Source organism: Dipodomys ordii, unplaced genomic scaffold (genome assembly GCF_000151885.1).
Source record: "Dipodomys ordii isolate 6190 unplaced genomic scaffold, Dord_2.0 Scaffold3, whole genome shotgun sequence".
NCBI lineage: Eukaryota > Metazoa > Chordata > Mammalia > Rodentia > Heteromyidae > Dipodomys > Dipodomys ordii.
The window spans coordinates 1,908,909-1,922,248 of NW_012267219.1; the positions used below are offsets into that span (position 1 = coordinate 1,908,909).

At 47.2% G+C, this 13,340-nt stretch overlaps 2 protein-coding genes across 6 annotated transcripts in view; one reads left to right on the forward strand and one right to left on the reverse strand.

Moving 5' to 3' along the window:
* Nucleotides 1-2,933, forward strand: part of Rbms2 (RNA binding motif, single stranded interacting protein 2) — a 46,827-nt gene extending 43,894 nt beyond the window's left edge. Inside the window, exons 11-13 of the mRNA XM_013018393.1 lie at nucleotides 1,271-1,351; nucleotides 1,875-1,961; nucleotides 2,424-2,933. Of these exons, the coding sequence (XP_012873847.1) occupies nucleotides 1,271-1,351; nucleotides 1,875-1,955 (162 nt within the window). The 3' untranslated portion in view covers nucleotides 1,956-1,961; nucleotides 2,424-2,933. The remainder of the gene's footprint in view (nucleotides 1-1,270; nucleotides 1,352-1,874; nucleotides 1,962-2,423) is intronic.
* A 4,981-nt stretch (nucleotides 2,934-7,914) lies between these two features.
* The window catches only part of Baz2a (bromodomain adjacent to zinc finger domain, 2A), a 42,164-nt gene continuing 36,738 nt past the window's right edge, over nucleotides 7,915-13,340 (reverse strand). For 4 of the 5 annotated variants that reach the window (XM_013021467.1, XM_013021457.1, XM_013021487.1 and 1 more), the window contains 6 exons: nucleotides 12,484-12,773; nucleotides 12,239-12,371; nucleotides 11,980-12,126; nucleotides 11,056-11,285; nucleotides 10,799-10,942; nucleotides 7,915-10,714 (listed from right to left, as the gene is read on the reverse strand). In XM_013021467.1, the coding sequence (XP_012876921.1) occupies nucleotides 10,549-10,714; nucleotides 10,799-10,942; nucleotides 11,056-11,285; nucleotides 11,980-12,126; nucleotides 12,239-12,371; nucleotides 12,484-12,773 (1,110 nt within the window). In that variant the 3' untranslated portion in view covers nucleotides 7,915-10,548. The remainder of the gene's footprint in view (nucleotides 10,715-10,798; nucleotides 10,943-11,055; nucleotides 11,286-11,979; nucleotides 12,127-12,238; nucleotides 12,372-12,483; nucleotides 12,774-13,340) is intronic. The other variant, XM_013021477.1, reaches the window with a different exon arrangement.

Here is a 13,340-nt window from a genome sequence, read left to right on the forward strand (position 1 = left end):
AAAAAAAAAAAAAAGACCTGATTCATATTCCTAGAAATACATGGCCAAATAGTAACAGGAAGAAAAGATGAAGTGCATTAGGTTTCTTTGGGGCTTTCTGTGCAGGAGGGTGAGGGGCAGGAGGAAGCAGGTGGTAAGGAAGAGCAGTCATGCAGCTAGATGCTTTTCTATGCCAGAGAGTGCTAGCACCACCTGGAATGCTTTAAGAAGTATGCAGGTTGGAGCATGGCTCAAGTGGTTAAAAGTTGTTGCTTAGCAAAGAGTCCCTGAGTTCAAACCTTGGTACTGAAAAAGAAAAAAAAAAAGGCAGCACAGAGACAAAGAAAATTAGAATCTCTATCAGGTTTTGTTTTTGTGCCAATACTGGGGCTTGAACTCAGTGTCTCATGCTTTTTTTTGGGGGGGGGGTTCCAGTTGTGGGGCCTGAACTCTGTCTTCAGCTCAAGGCTAGTGCTCTACCACTTGAGCCACAGCACCACTTCCGGCTTTTTTTCTTTTTGCTTATGTGGTGCTGAGGAATCGAACCCAGGGCCTCATGCATGCAAGGCAAGCGCTCTACCACTGAGCCACTTTCCCAGCCCCTCTCATGCTCTCTTGAAACACATCTCTAGCAGGGCACCGGTAGTTCACATCTGTAATCCTAGCCACTTAGGAAAGGCTGAGATCTGAGGATCAAGGTTCAAAGCCAGCCCAAGCAGGAAAGTCCATAGACTCTTATCTCCATTAAACCACTAAGAAAACTGGAAGTGGCGCTATGGCTCAAGTGGTAGAGCACTTGCCTTGAGCTCAAGAGCGTAGGGACAGCCCCCAAGCCCAGAGTTCAAGCCCCACGACTGACCAACAAAACAAAACAAAAAGAAACACATGGGCTGGGAAGGTGGCTCAGTGGTAGAGGGCTTGCCTTGCATGCCTGAGGCCCTGGGTTCGTTTCCTCAGCACCACATAAGCAAAAAAAAAAAAAAAATCTCTGTTTCCTGGTATTAGTATTTTATAAAGCTCCCCAGAGCTGAGAATCAGTGACACATGCCTGTAATCCTAGCTATTCAAGAGGCTGAGATCTGGAGGATCACAAGACCAGCCCAGGCAGAAAAGGTTTGCTAGATTCCATCTCCAAAAATGAGCAGCAAAAATCAGGGCTGGAGGTATGGCTCAAGTGGTAGAGCAAGAGCCAAGCAAGCATGAGGCCCTGAGATCAACCTTCAGCCTCCGCACTTTTGCCATCCCCCACCACCAAGAACCATTTTGTAATCTCTTGGTGTTTTTATTCTAGTACATGCCAACAGCTGCCACTATGCAAGGAGCTTACATCTCCCAGTACCCACCTGTGCCTTCTTCTAACGTTTCAGTTGAGGTAAGCGCACCATTTCTATACAGTGAGGAAAGGACCTTCCTCTCCCCAGGGTGCTGAGTCTGTGTTCACAAATAGCTGGGAGGTACATGAAGAACATAGGAAGCAACTGGAAACCAGGAGCTACTCAGGAAGCTGAGAGCTGAAGATCAAGGTTTAAAGCCAGCCTGGGCAGGAAACGTCCATGTGACTTTTACCTCCATTTAACAAGCAAAAGCCAGAAGTGGAGCTGTGGCTCAAATGGTAGGACTCTCGTCAAGTGAAAAAGCTCAGAGAAGGTGCCCTAAGGTTCTGAGTTCAAGCCCCAGAACTGGCTCCTCCACCACTGGAAAAACAAATATAGGAAGCAAAGATTTTGTCTATGTCATGGCCAGAGAGGTTAATGCCAGGATACTATCTTGAATTGCCTCACGAAATGTTCCCAGTACAGCTGCAGTGTGGTGCTGGGGTGCATCCTCACAGGACAGTGGTGGGCTCCGGTGAGGCTACTTTATGTGAGTGACTCTTCTTCTTGGCTGTGCTGCAGGAGAACAGTGGCCAGCAAAATCAAGTGGCAGTGGAGACACCCTCAGACCATGGGGTTTACTCTTTCCAGTTCAGCAAGTAACGACAGGTAAGAAGCTCCAGCTAGGGGACATGCCCCTAGCACAGCCTCTGATTTAGGCTACCTTTAGCATTCACCTCCATTTCCATTCATTGAATAGAAATGAATTCTTAGGCAAAGAATACAGGTGGCTCACACCTGTAATCCTAGCGACTCAGGAGGCTGAGATCTGAGGACCATGGTTGGAAGCCAGCCTGGACAGGAAAGCCCAAGAGACGATTTTCAATTAAACCATCAGAAGGTAGAGCTGTGGCTCAAATGGTAGAGCACTAGCCTTGCACACAAAAGCACAAAAGCTCAAGGACAGCACCCAGGCCCTAGGTTCAAGCCCCAGAGCTGGCACTCGCCTGCATGCGTGTACACACACACAAACAGAGAAAATTCTTGGAAACACCCCCAGACTCAAGGGTTAAGCAAGTTACCATCTGTAGACTGTATTATGGACTAACGATTGGGCATCGTTTTTCACAGACCTGGGCCAAGAGAAGAAACCTTGACACTCCTGCCCTGTGCTGTTTCTTCATTGCTGACGGAGGCTGGGCACCTGTCACTTTTTCTATGTGCTACACTCAAGGAGATCAAAGAAACCTTTTTCTTTTGCAAAGAAAGTTTTTTGCTTTGTTTTTCTTGCAATGTACTTTTCTCCTACCCCAAAGAGACATGGCGGCTGGAGCTTCTCATCTGCATGAAGAACTTTTTTTTTTTTTAATTATTCATTGGCGTGATTTGAGAAGGCTTTTAAAATGATTGGAATTATCTCTTTAAACCAAAACAAAAAACAGAAAGACATGGTGCTAGAAGGCTGACAAAGGAGCCTGCTTGCTGCGTTTGGTTATGGACTTTTTTTTTGATATGTGTGTATGTGTTTAAGAAATATGCAGACTTTGTTTTGTAAAACTCTCAGCTCACATCAGTCTCCTTTTTACACATTTTTTTTTGGTTTGCTTTCTCTCATCCAAGTTGTTCTGTTTTTCTTTTCCATATAGCTGAGCTTTCCTGCTTTGCTTTTTTTTTTTTTTTTTTTTTAGTTTTTGTGAATTTCTTTTTTGAATGAAATTTCCTGTAAGTTTGGAGGTGGAGAATGAATGGGCAAGGACAAAGTAGAATCCTAACAGCCAGAGGAAGTAGCTTGCTCCCTGGCTCTGTCTCATCTTGGGAAGAAAAGACTAGAGTCTGGCTACAGTAAGCACAGCTGTGAACTAGGCTCCAGGAAACCACCTCACCTGCTGTGCACTCGTGGCTAACACCTGTAATTCTAAGCTACTCAGAAGGCTGAGATCTGAAGATCATGGCCAGGAAGGTGCATGAGTGTCTTATCTCCAATTAACCACTCCAAAAGCTGGAAATGGAGCTGTGACTCAAGAGGTGGAATACCAGCTTTGAATGAAAGAGCTAAGGGACAGTGTCTAGGCCTTGAGTTCAAGCCTCAGTACTGGCACGAAAAGAAAAAGAAAAAAGAAACCACCTCACACCCTTCAAAAGCCATCCTTGAAGCAAATTTGCCTCTTTCCTGGCAAGTTCCGGAATGACAGACTTACTGGCTTGTGACTAGCATTCACTGCCCAGCCTACCACCTTCATAGGAAGCTTTGTTCCCAGCCTCAGATTTTCAGGAATGTCTGCTCTCCTGCCCTGGGAGGATCTTCTCTTCTGCTGGGTCTCTCAGCCTCGTTTTTCCCTGCAGCTCATTGCTGTATTATGTACTGTCTGCAGCTGTGACCTTGCCAAATCCACATCAGCCTCCTTCCCACTGGGGAAGACCTGCTGTTTCACCCATGGACCAGTGGTTCTTGACTGCAGGTGGCTTTATCCCCCAAGAGATGGTTCCTGATATCTGACATCTTTCATTGCCATGCCCAAGGATGGTTGTGTGCGCTACTGGTAGCTAGTTGGTGTCGGCCTGGATGCTGATGGCTAGCCAATGGTATACAAATACCGTCAAAGATTTTTCTGGCTCAAAACATCACTAGTGCTTTGATGAAAACAATGCTTCTCTGCCCTCTGGGAGTCAGGTGAACCTGCACCCTGGACACAAAGTGCCTTTTGACATTACTACACCTGGTTGGGAGGGATGGAACTGTTGTAACCTTTGACATCTCTATGCAAGAGCCATCCTTGCATAGTGCATTGCTGTTGTGCACAGGCCAGCACATCTGGCTTGAAAGAATCGAGGTGGGACAAGGACAGAACGTGGACAGAGCTCTCCTAAGTGTGCTGAGTAATCTCCCCTCCCCCTGATCTGGTATATTTGGACCCCTTCTCCAGGGATCCAGCACATCAGAAATAATTTTCCTTCTTGTAGAAGGCCAACAGGGAGGTAGGGGAGAATAGAGCAATCTACATCCCACCTCATTCTTCACAAGATCAGGAAAGACATTTTAAAATCTCTCTGGTCTTTTAACTGTCATCTTCTGCAAGACCTGACTGCACATAGAGACAGGTAGGAGAAAGCTTTGCCCATCCACTAGGAAGTAAGATCCTATTCCTGGCTTCTCCCAGACACTTGCTCCCACACAAAGTCCCCCTTGGTGTTGGGGGCCAGGTATGTCTCCTGAGACAATTGGGCAAACAAGTGATGGAGCTCAGAAGACAGTGTCAGAGCAGAGGAGAAAAACTGTGGCTTCGTCTCTGTATGCAGAACTTGGGGTCTAGCTTTCCCCCCTTGCCTCTCACCCCAGAATTGAGGGTTCCAGCCCTCCCTAGCTCCAGATTGTCCCTCTGTATGTCCTACCAGTAAGGGAGTTGGACCACTGGGAGGATACAAAGATAAAGCGCAAAAAACCAACCAAACAAACAAAAAACCTGGCTACTGTTTTCTCATTGGTTCTGCAGGAAAGGCTTATCCAAACCCAGTAGCCTTCTAGAAGGCTAACTAGATAATTCTTTTTTGTGTCCCTAACCCTTAGTAAACAGAAGTACAGCAGAGCTACTTTCTTGTGGGAGGCCATTAAGAGAAAAACCCAGACGTCTGTTCATTGGACTGGAGGTAGATTGAGGAGTCTTGGTAGGTTATTTGTGGGGGAGGGTTCCCATAACCCCGATGACACTGCAGCTCTGTCTGCCTCTTAGAAGCCACGCTTGTCTCCTTCCTCTGTGCTTAATATGGTCAGATGCGTTGTGTACGTTTTCTAATTACCATTTGAGCATTTTATGTGAATCTGAGTGTTTCTGATTGGGGCCGGTATGGACATGGGAGTGACGGGGGAGCCTGCAGTTGTTTTTGTCATGGCTAATCCCACTAATTTCTTTTTGGTGCTTTTGGTCTACACTCCTATTTTCCCTTTTTAAAAAAGCTGATTTCTGATGGTGGGTGTGACTGGAGAAAGGCAGGGCTAAACACTATGCCTAGTGTTTCTGAATCCTGTCTTTACAGTCAGGTTTTTCTTGTCTTTTGCATCTCACCCCCACTTATTACAGTTGCTTTCAAAATTCTTTTCTTGGTTTTTAATAGAAACTACCAGAGTCTGTTCCTTCACTAGGCCCCAAGTCCATTTCATCCCATGCCATTATGACTGCTACTCTCAGACCCCAAAGAGATTTGACTTTGAGGATACAGAAGCCCATGAGGAAGGCATAGGAATGATGGGGAACATGGTTAGTTTTGTGTTCTCAACCAAAGAATTTGAAGAGCTGCCCAGTCTGGGAAGCCCACTGGCTCAGAGAAGGTAACTGCCCTCATCAGGAATAAACAGGGGTGGGAGATGATAGTATTTGCACTGAGGCAGAAGACCAGACTTTGCTGCTCACCTCTGGTTAGGCCACCACCACCCTATTCCCTTCCTCCTCCTACCTACCTTGCAAGTAGGTAAGCTTCATTCACCTTTCTCCATTCTCCAGTGTCTTCAGGGCTCATTTGCTGTGACTACATCAAGTCGCTGAAGCCAAGACCTAAATCTGGGCTGTTGCCCCACCAGAAGCATGGTGAGAGCCCCTGCTGATGTTGCATGGGTCTTTGGCAGTGGCTTCTAGAAAAGACTATTGCAAACCGAATATAGTGGCATCCTTTGATAATCCCAGCATGCTGGGAGGCAGACAGGACAACTTCAAGGCCAGCCTAAGCTACTACACAGGAGAGAGAGTCTCATCAACAACAAAGAACCAGTGTTGCTCCTCAACAGGAGCCCACCTTATGGGAACACGGCAGCATAGCTCCTATCAGGACAGCAGCATTATCAGTTTGCATTCCTTAGCCAAGAGCAACACTTGGATGGGTAGTCAGGTCCAAACTGGCCCTATCTTCTTCCAGGCCTCGAATAGTGCACGTCAGAGAAACAGGCGGGAGTCATCCTAGCCTGTCTATAGGTCCTATAGTTTTGTGCCTTGTTACATGAATTCTTCCTGATTGCCTTTAAAATCAGCTACTCCATTTCGAGACAGCTTGCCTTAGGTCTTTGCAAGCATTAGCAGACTCCAGTTTACTCAGCTGTTCACCCCCCCCCCTCCAGTTTTCCCTCAGCAGCTAAAACTAGCCTGCAGCTCTCTTCCTTCACATGAGGAAGCTGGGTGCTCTCATCACCTGTGACCACTGCTTTGTCCTGCCTATCCAATAAGCATGTCCAACAAGCCCATCCCCAAACTTCCTCATCCTTGTTACTTATCTACCTCAACCTCACAATTCAACAAGGACACCAACACCTGACTTATATTGCATCTTGTCCTTGTCTTCATGAGGGTTAGGAAGCTGGGGCTAGAAAGGGCGCATCAACAAATGCAGACTCTCCTAATGGTTGTTTCTGGGATGTCTTCTCTGGGTATTTTTGGCTCACTGACCGTCCTAGACGAGTGTAAACCCCAGACAGGTCTATTTGGTAGGACCTATCTGTGGCAGGCCATGGGGAGACTTGAGTGGTGACCACTTAGGATAACAATGGTTGGTTACCCCAGACTACCACAATCAGAGCAGAGCTTAGAATTTAGGAGAATTCATTAGTGGGGCTACCAAATGAGAAGGTAAGCAAGCACCAAAGAGGGAGTTAGTAATTTTAGTTAGTGCTGGAAGCAGATGCTCCTTCTCTACCTCAACTCCATTTGTCTACAGGGTTGAGGAATTGCTGCCAGCCTAGAGGGAGATGAGATTCTCAACTTTTCCAGCCTGACCAACCCCCCTCTCCCCTCCCCATCGCTGGTGTTGACTCTCTTAACACATACCCTTTTTGTCCACATTGAGTGGGTGGATCCTCTGTTGTGTGCACTTATCACCTGGAGAAGAAATGAGTTTAATTTATACTTAAAACACATTTTGTACGTGTTTTTCCTTATGCAGAGACCTCTAGTTTTATACTCTTCCCATGTTTAGGCCAATACCACCTTTCTAGCTTTTTCCCTTTTCTGACCCTTTGTCTTTTCCTGTAACCTATAACTTGGTAAGAGCTTCATTTTGGCTTTTTTAAATAAAACATAAAATCCAGAGTGTTGGTGTATTTTCTTTCTTTTTCTCAAGTCAGTCCTGGGGCTTGAACTTAGGCCTTGGGCACTCTCCCTGAGCCCTTTGTGCTCAAGGCTAGCTACCACTTGAGCCACATCTCCCACTATGTTTTCTGGTGGTTAATTGGAGATTAAGAGCCTCATGGACTTTTCTGCCCAGGCTGGCTTCATATTGTGCTCCTCAGAGATCAGCTTGAGTAGCTAGGATTACATGTGAGCCACTAGCTCCTGGCTTGGTGATGGGCCTGTATTTGCTACCCTAGGAACCCAGGGGCAGCTTGGGAGGAGAAGACTCTGCATACAAGGAGGCAGGGACCAACACACTGACTCTCATTTTGCCCTGCACCTCAAAGACTTTCCAACAGGACCCTAGAGCCACAAGGGCACGGGTAGGGAACGAAGTGTACAGAATTCTGCCTAGGCTGAGAGGTAAACCTGTCTCTCATACCAAGCCAGTCATATCGATCAACATCCAGTCAGCCCCTTAGGTATGTGTGAGAGTCAATGCTGAAAGGAACAAAGACACAGAGTCCTTTGAATCTCTATCAAATGTGGTTTTTATTCAACTGACAAGCACTTTTCTACAGCTGCACTTGTGGAACATCACATGGCAAAAACAGGTTGTTTTTTTTCTCTAGGCTTTTTTTTTCCTTTTTTAAACCTTATTAAAAATGAGATTGGTCCTAAAAATATAGAAAGAAATAAATTTAAATTCACAAAAAACTGTACATTATCAAAAAGTCACTAAAACACCACATTTGGTTATATAAAAAGTCAGTCCCTTTTGTTGTAAAAGGAACATTGAAACTTGGTGTTGATGGTGTGGTTTTTTTTTAAGCTGTTACCAGACTAATGGGGAGGGAAACAGAGGGGCTGGGGGTGGGCTGTCCTTTTACCTTAACCTGCCTTCCTTAGCAAATACACAATATGGAAAATCCACCTAACTCCAGGGGGCAGTGAGGATGAGGAAAAAAATGGCTCCTCTGATCATGCCTTATCCCCACACCCTCTGCAGCCCTGACTTCTTCAAACTGAGTCTAGGACTCCACCCCATTTTAAGAGTGCCTGGTCCCTAAGGAGAGATGGAGCCGGGAGAGGAACACAAAGCAGGAACAACTGAGACTTCACTCCCTGTCTCCACCTCACCGCCAACCATGAATTACTCTAGTAGGACATTTTAGGCCAGGAAAATTGCCATGGGGAGAAAAGTGGAGCCCCCAACTATAACAGTTCCAAACATCTAACACAAAATTTGTTACGGCGCAGTTATTTAGATAAAATATAAATATTTATGCATAATATAAAGTCAATTCAAATATTCTTCAATCCACCTCTTATTTAAAAGCAAAAAAAAATCTCAAATAAAATTAAAAGTTTTGAGGTTTATCTGACAGAAAAGGCGACTTTAGAAATAGGCTATGGGGGGAGAAGGGACATAAAGGATAAAGGGACTGCCCAGGACCTACACTGCCCCACCCCCTCAGTGCTGCCATAAGTATAAGGAACGCTCCATCTTGCCTGGTGCCCCCCCCCCCCAATGGAACATTTCTTGGATGCCTCAGCTCTCTGCTTAGGCCAGCCAGCAGCCACCTCCCCAGTGCAAGTACCCGTAATCTCTAATGGAAGGGGCTCTGCTGAGCAGGAAAGCAGGGGGCCAGAGGCCCATGGCTATAGTTTGGAGTTAGCAGCTTTCCTCTCACATATTGGGGGCTTACTTTGGGCACAGTCACACATAGGGCAGTTGTGGACCCAAAACCCCTCCTCCCAGCCTCTCCTGTCCTCCAGGGTCTCTGCTGCTAGGGAAGGGGTATGGGCTATGAAGTAGATGAAGAAAACACAACTAAACCCATGGATGGTCATGGGTTAGGAAAGATCCAGTTCTACCCTTCTCCCTGCAAAAGCTTCAGACTCAAAGCTACTGAGAGGAGAGGGAGTTCCTGCTGAAAGATTGCACAGTTTGAAGAGGATGGAAGAGAAATGACCAGGAGAGAGGAGAGAGACAGCCTTGTCCCCAGACAAAGAGTTCCTGTGGTTTCCCAAAGATAAAAGTATTAGTATGCAACAATAGGAAAGGTGGGAATAGAAACAGACACTTGGGGAGACTGAATGGATCCTATCAAACAAAACAGGGTCACTCACACTTGCTTGCTCACTCTATCTTGGGTGTCTAGCTCTCTCTCTCTCTCACACACACACACACACACACACTTTTACATGCACACATACGTGCAAACACAATGCCTTTCTCTCTTCCTTTCTCTGAGGCCAGTCAATTGCTACTTGGCCTCCACTTCGGAGGTGCACCCCAACTCAGCAGTAGTTGTCCCTGAGGAGTTCCCAAGAGGGAGATTTGGGAAGGAGGCTGGAAGGCTCAGGGTGCCTGCCTGCCCTCTCCCCAGCCACTGAGTTTCAGAAAAGGCTGGAAACTCAGCATGTGAGGAGGATACAACATTTTAGAAGGATAGTTATTGGCAGGAAGATGAGGACAGAGAAAGACAGGGACCTCTGAACTTTTTTTTTTCTTTTGAAGGAGAAAAAGATTGGGGAGGAAAGAACCCGTACACGATAAGTTTTATATTATTGGATGAGAGAAAAATCTGAAAAATGGGGTGGGAGGAAAGGAAAAAGAAAAAAAAGAGAGAAAGTGAGAAGCAGGGAAGAGACTGAACATGGAAGCAGCATGTTCAGGGCCCGGTGTCCGGCTCGACACACTTGGGAGTTAAGTCCACTTTACTGGCCGTCACTGCGGGTCCGCACACAGTACAGAGTGTTTCTCGGTTTCACACATTCACTAGAACTATTGCTATTGTTAAATAACCCCAGAATGCTGGGGCATGAACAGGGAAGGAGAGGAAGCTGGGAAGAGGAAATAGGGACTTCTTTCCCCTCCCCATTTTTTAATCAGGAAATAAAACAGAAAAGAAAAATTATTTTTCTTTCTTTCTTTTTTGGCTTTCAGTCCAGGAGGACCTCATCTCTGCACCTCTTACTTGAGGAGCAAGAGAGGAAGGGAAAAAAGGGAACTGGGGACAAGAGGACGTGGGTGCTGCCAAGGGCAGGGTCAAAAGTCAGGGCTATTATCTGACTTGAGTCTGGACCCAGGGCAGCATCAGCAGGTGAGAATGGCAGGTTTTTCTGTTGGAAGGAGGGGAAAATGCCACACCTCCCTTGCCTCACAGATTGGCCTGTTTTCCCTGATAAAACTCCTCCCAGCGGCTCTCAAAGAAGCGGCGCATGATGTGCCCAGCCTTGCCAACTTCAGAGTCATCCTCATTGAAGGTCTGGCAGTTGTCAAAGACCAAGAGGGCATCAGCTGCAAACTCCTCTGAGCTGGTATACCTGCACAGAGATAGAGGTGGAGGTAGGTGTAAGCACTATGAGGCGCACAATGAAATAGGACTAGAGGAGTGAACTTGCACTTACCCTCCCCGGAGCAGCCGTTCCCGCATGGTGGAGAAATCCATAGGGTTCTTGATGATGCGTCGGTACCCGCTCACCAAGCGTGGGTTCACAGGCTCCAGGAAAGGCCAGGCTGCATCATGGGACTCCATCTCCATCAGGATAATCCTATCAGTACAAGAGTGATGGTCCTATCACTGGGAGCTCACACCTTGACTCTTCCCTGCTACTTTCCTCTGGCAGAGGGAGAGCCAACTATCCCTAGAACTTGCTCAACTCACTCGCAGAACGTAAGATCTCTGTGCTGGCTCCGCATTGAGAATCGCCGCCGCTTGGAAGGAGACACACTAAGTCCTTCTGAGTACCGAGGCACTGCTGGGCTTTCTTGGCCCCTTGATAGTACGCGGCGTCGGCGGCTATCACCCTCTGGAAAGTTCAGCGAAAAACCACTCTTCCGCTTCTGGCCTCGCTTTGGGAAGCCAGGCTTCTGAGTGAATTCTTCCTCTACCTGCTGAGGACAGGAAATGGTGAGATTAGTTCTGGCTGAGGAAGCATGCCTTTGGCTTCTTCGGGAGGCTCTCTTTGCTTAAGGCTAGCAATCTACCACCTGAGCCACAGTGCCACTTCTGGCTTTTTCCGAGTAGTTTTCTGGCAATAAGAGTATCAAGGACACAAATAAAATTAAATTAAAAAAAAAAAAAGAGTATCAAGGATTTTCTTGTCCTGGCTGGCTTTGAGCCATGATCCTCTGATCTCAGCCTCCTGAGAAGCTAGAATTACAGGCGTGAGCCAATGGCACCTAACTTTCTGTTTTGGGTTTTTTTTTGGGGGGAGGCAGTCATGGGGCCTGAACCCTGCACTTGGATGCCGTCCCTCAGCTCCTCAGCTCTAGGCTGGCGCTCTATCACTTGAGCCATAGTGCCACTTCTGACTTTTTCTGCTTATGTGGTGCTGAGGAATTGAACCCAGGGCCTCATGCATGCAAGGCAAGCACTGTACCACTGAGCCACCTTCCCAGCCCTTTTTTCTTTTCTTTTTTTTTTTAAATAGAGGAAGCAAAGACTATAGAATTTAAGTGGCTAAGTACCCTAACACTGTCAAGATCCCATCCCACTGAGACTGAGGGCATGAGACATCTGTAGGTTTGATGCTGAATGAGATGAAAGAAGAAAACTGACTCCAGTTTGGGAAAATGAAAGCCTTACCTGGGCCAAACAGACGGCACAAAACCAATCACCTTCTGGGACAGCCTCCATTTTGGGCCGATGGCAATAAATGTGGCAGCCACGGTCACATCCATCACAAAGCAGAAGAAATTCATCATTGTCACCCTTCCGGCAGACTAGACAGGTCTAGACCAAGGTTGTGGGAGGCAGGATGAGCTCTTAAAGCCTCTCCCTACCAGTGACCCCAACTACCCCAGCCTGCTGGCTCATCAGCCTGTGAGCTCTCCCAGCCTCTTACCACTTTGTTGACAGACTTCTCCCAGGCAATGGACCGCTCCAACTGGCTCATGCACAAGCACACCTGGGCTGCACTCCGGCACCGCTCAAGTGTCTGACGCCAGACACGAACTCGAGGAGTGATCTCATATGATCTACAGAGGGAAAGTGGTTGTAAACCTGGGTTGAGGAGCAAGACCCATTACAGAGAGGAACTTCTTCTTTCTCTCTCCAGGACCTAGAATGTGAGGAGTGGGAGTCACTTACATCTCTGTTGTAGTGCCCTCAGGGGCACCATTGGGTGTGCTGAGCAGGGCCTTCTCCAGCACCACCTCATGGGCTGGCCAGAGAGGCTCCCGCAGGTACCGTCGCTCCACATTCTGTTCCAAGGCAGCCAGTCGCATCACAGCCAGGTCCAGAGGGTTAGTACTTTTTCGCTGAGGTACCAGTCCTTCCTTGATCCGACCTCTCCAGGTGATGTCCTCCTGGGAGTCAGGCAGATGCTCACAGTAGGCCAAATCTTCACGGGTAGAGTCTGGGCTAGGACATGTCCAGCCCTTGTGTGGGAAAGAGGAGCAAAATTCATTGTAGGGCTGGGAATGTGGCTTAGTGGTAGAGTGCTTGCCTAGCATGCATGAAGCCCTGGGTTCCATTCCTCAGTACCACATAAAGAGAAAAAAGCCAGAAGTGGTTTTGAGCACAGAGTGGCTCAGGGACAGTGCCCAGGTCCTGAGTTCAAACCCCAGGACCAGCAAAAAGCAAAACAAAAAACCTCATTGAGAAACCAACAAAAAACCTCCGTCATTTCTAACAGATTTAAGGTGTGTGTGTGTGTGTGTGTGTCCTAGGGCTTGGACTCAAGGACTAGACACTGTTATTTCTAACAGATTTAAGGTATGTGTGTGTGTGTAGGACTAGACACTGGTGTGTATGTGTGTGTGTGTGTGTGTCCTAGGGCTTGGACTCAAGGACTAGACACTGTTATTTCTAACAGATTTAAGGGGTGTGTGTGTGTGTGTGTGTCCGTGTTTAAGGGGTGTGTGTGTGTGTGTGTCCGTGTCCGTCCTAGGGCTTGGACTCAAGGACTAGACACTGTTCCTGAGCCTTTCTGCACAGGGCTGGCT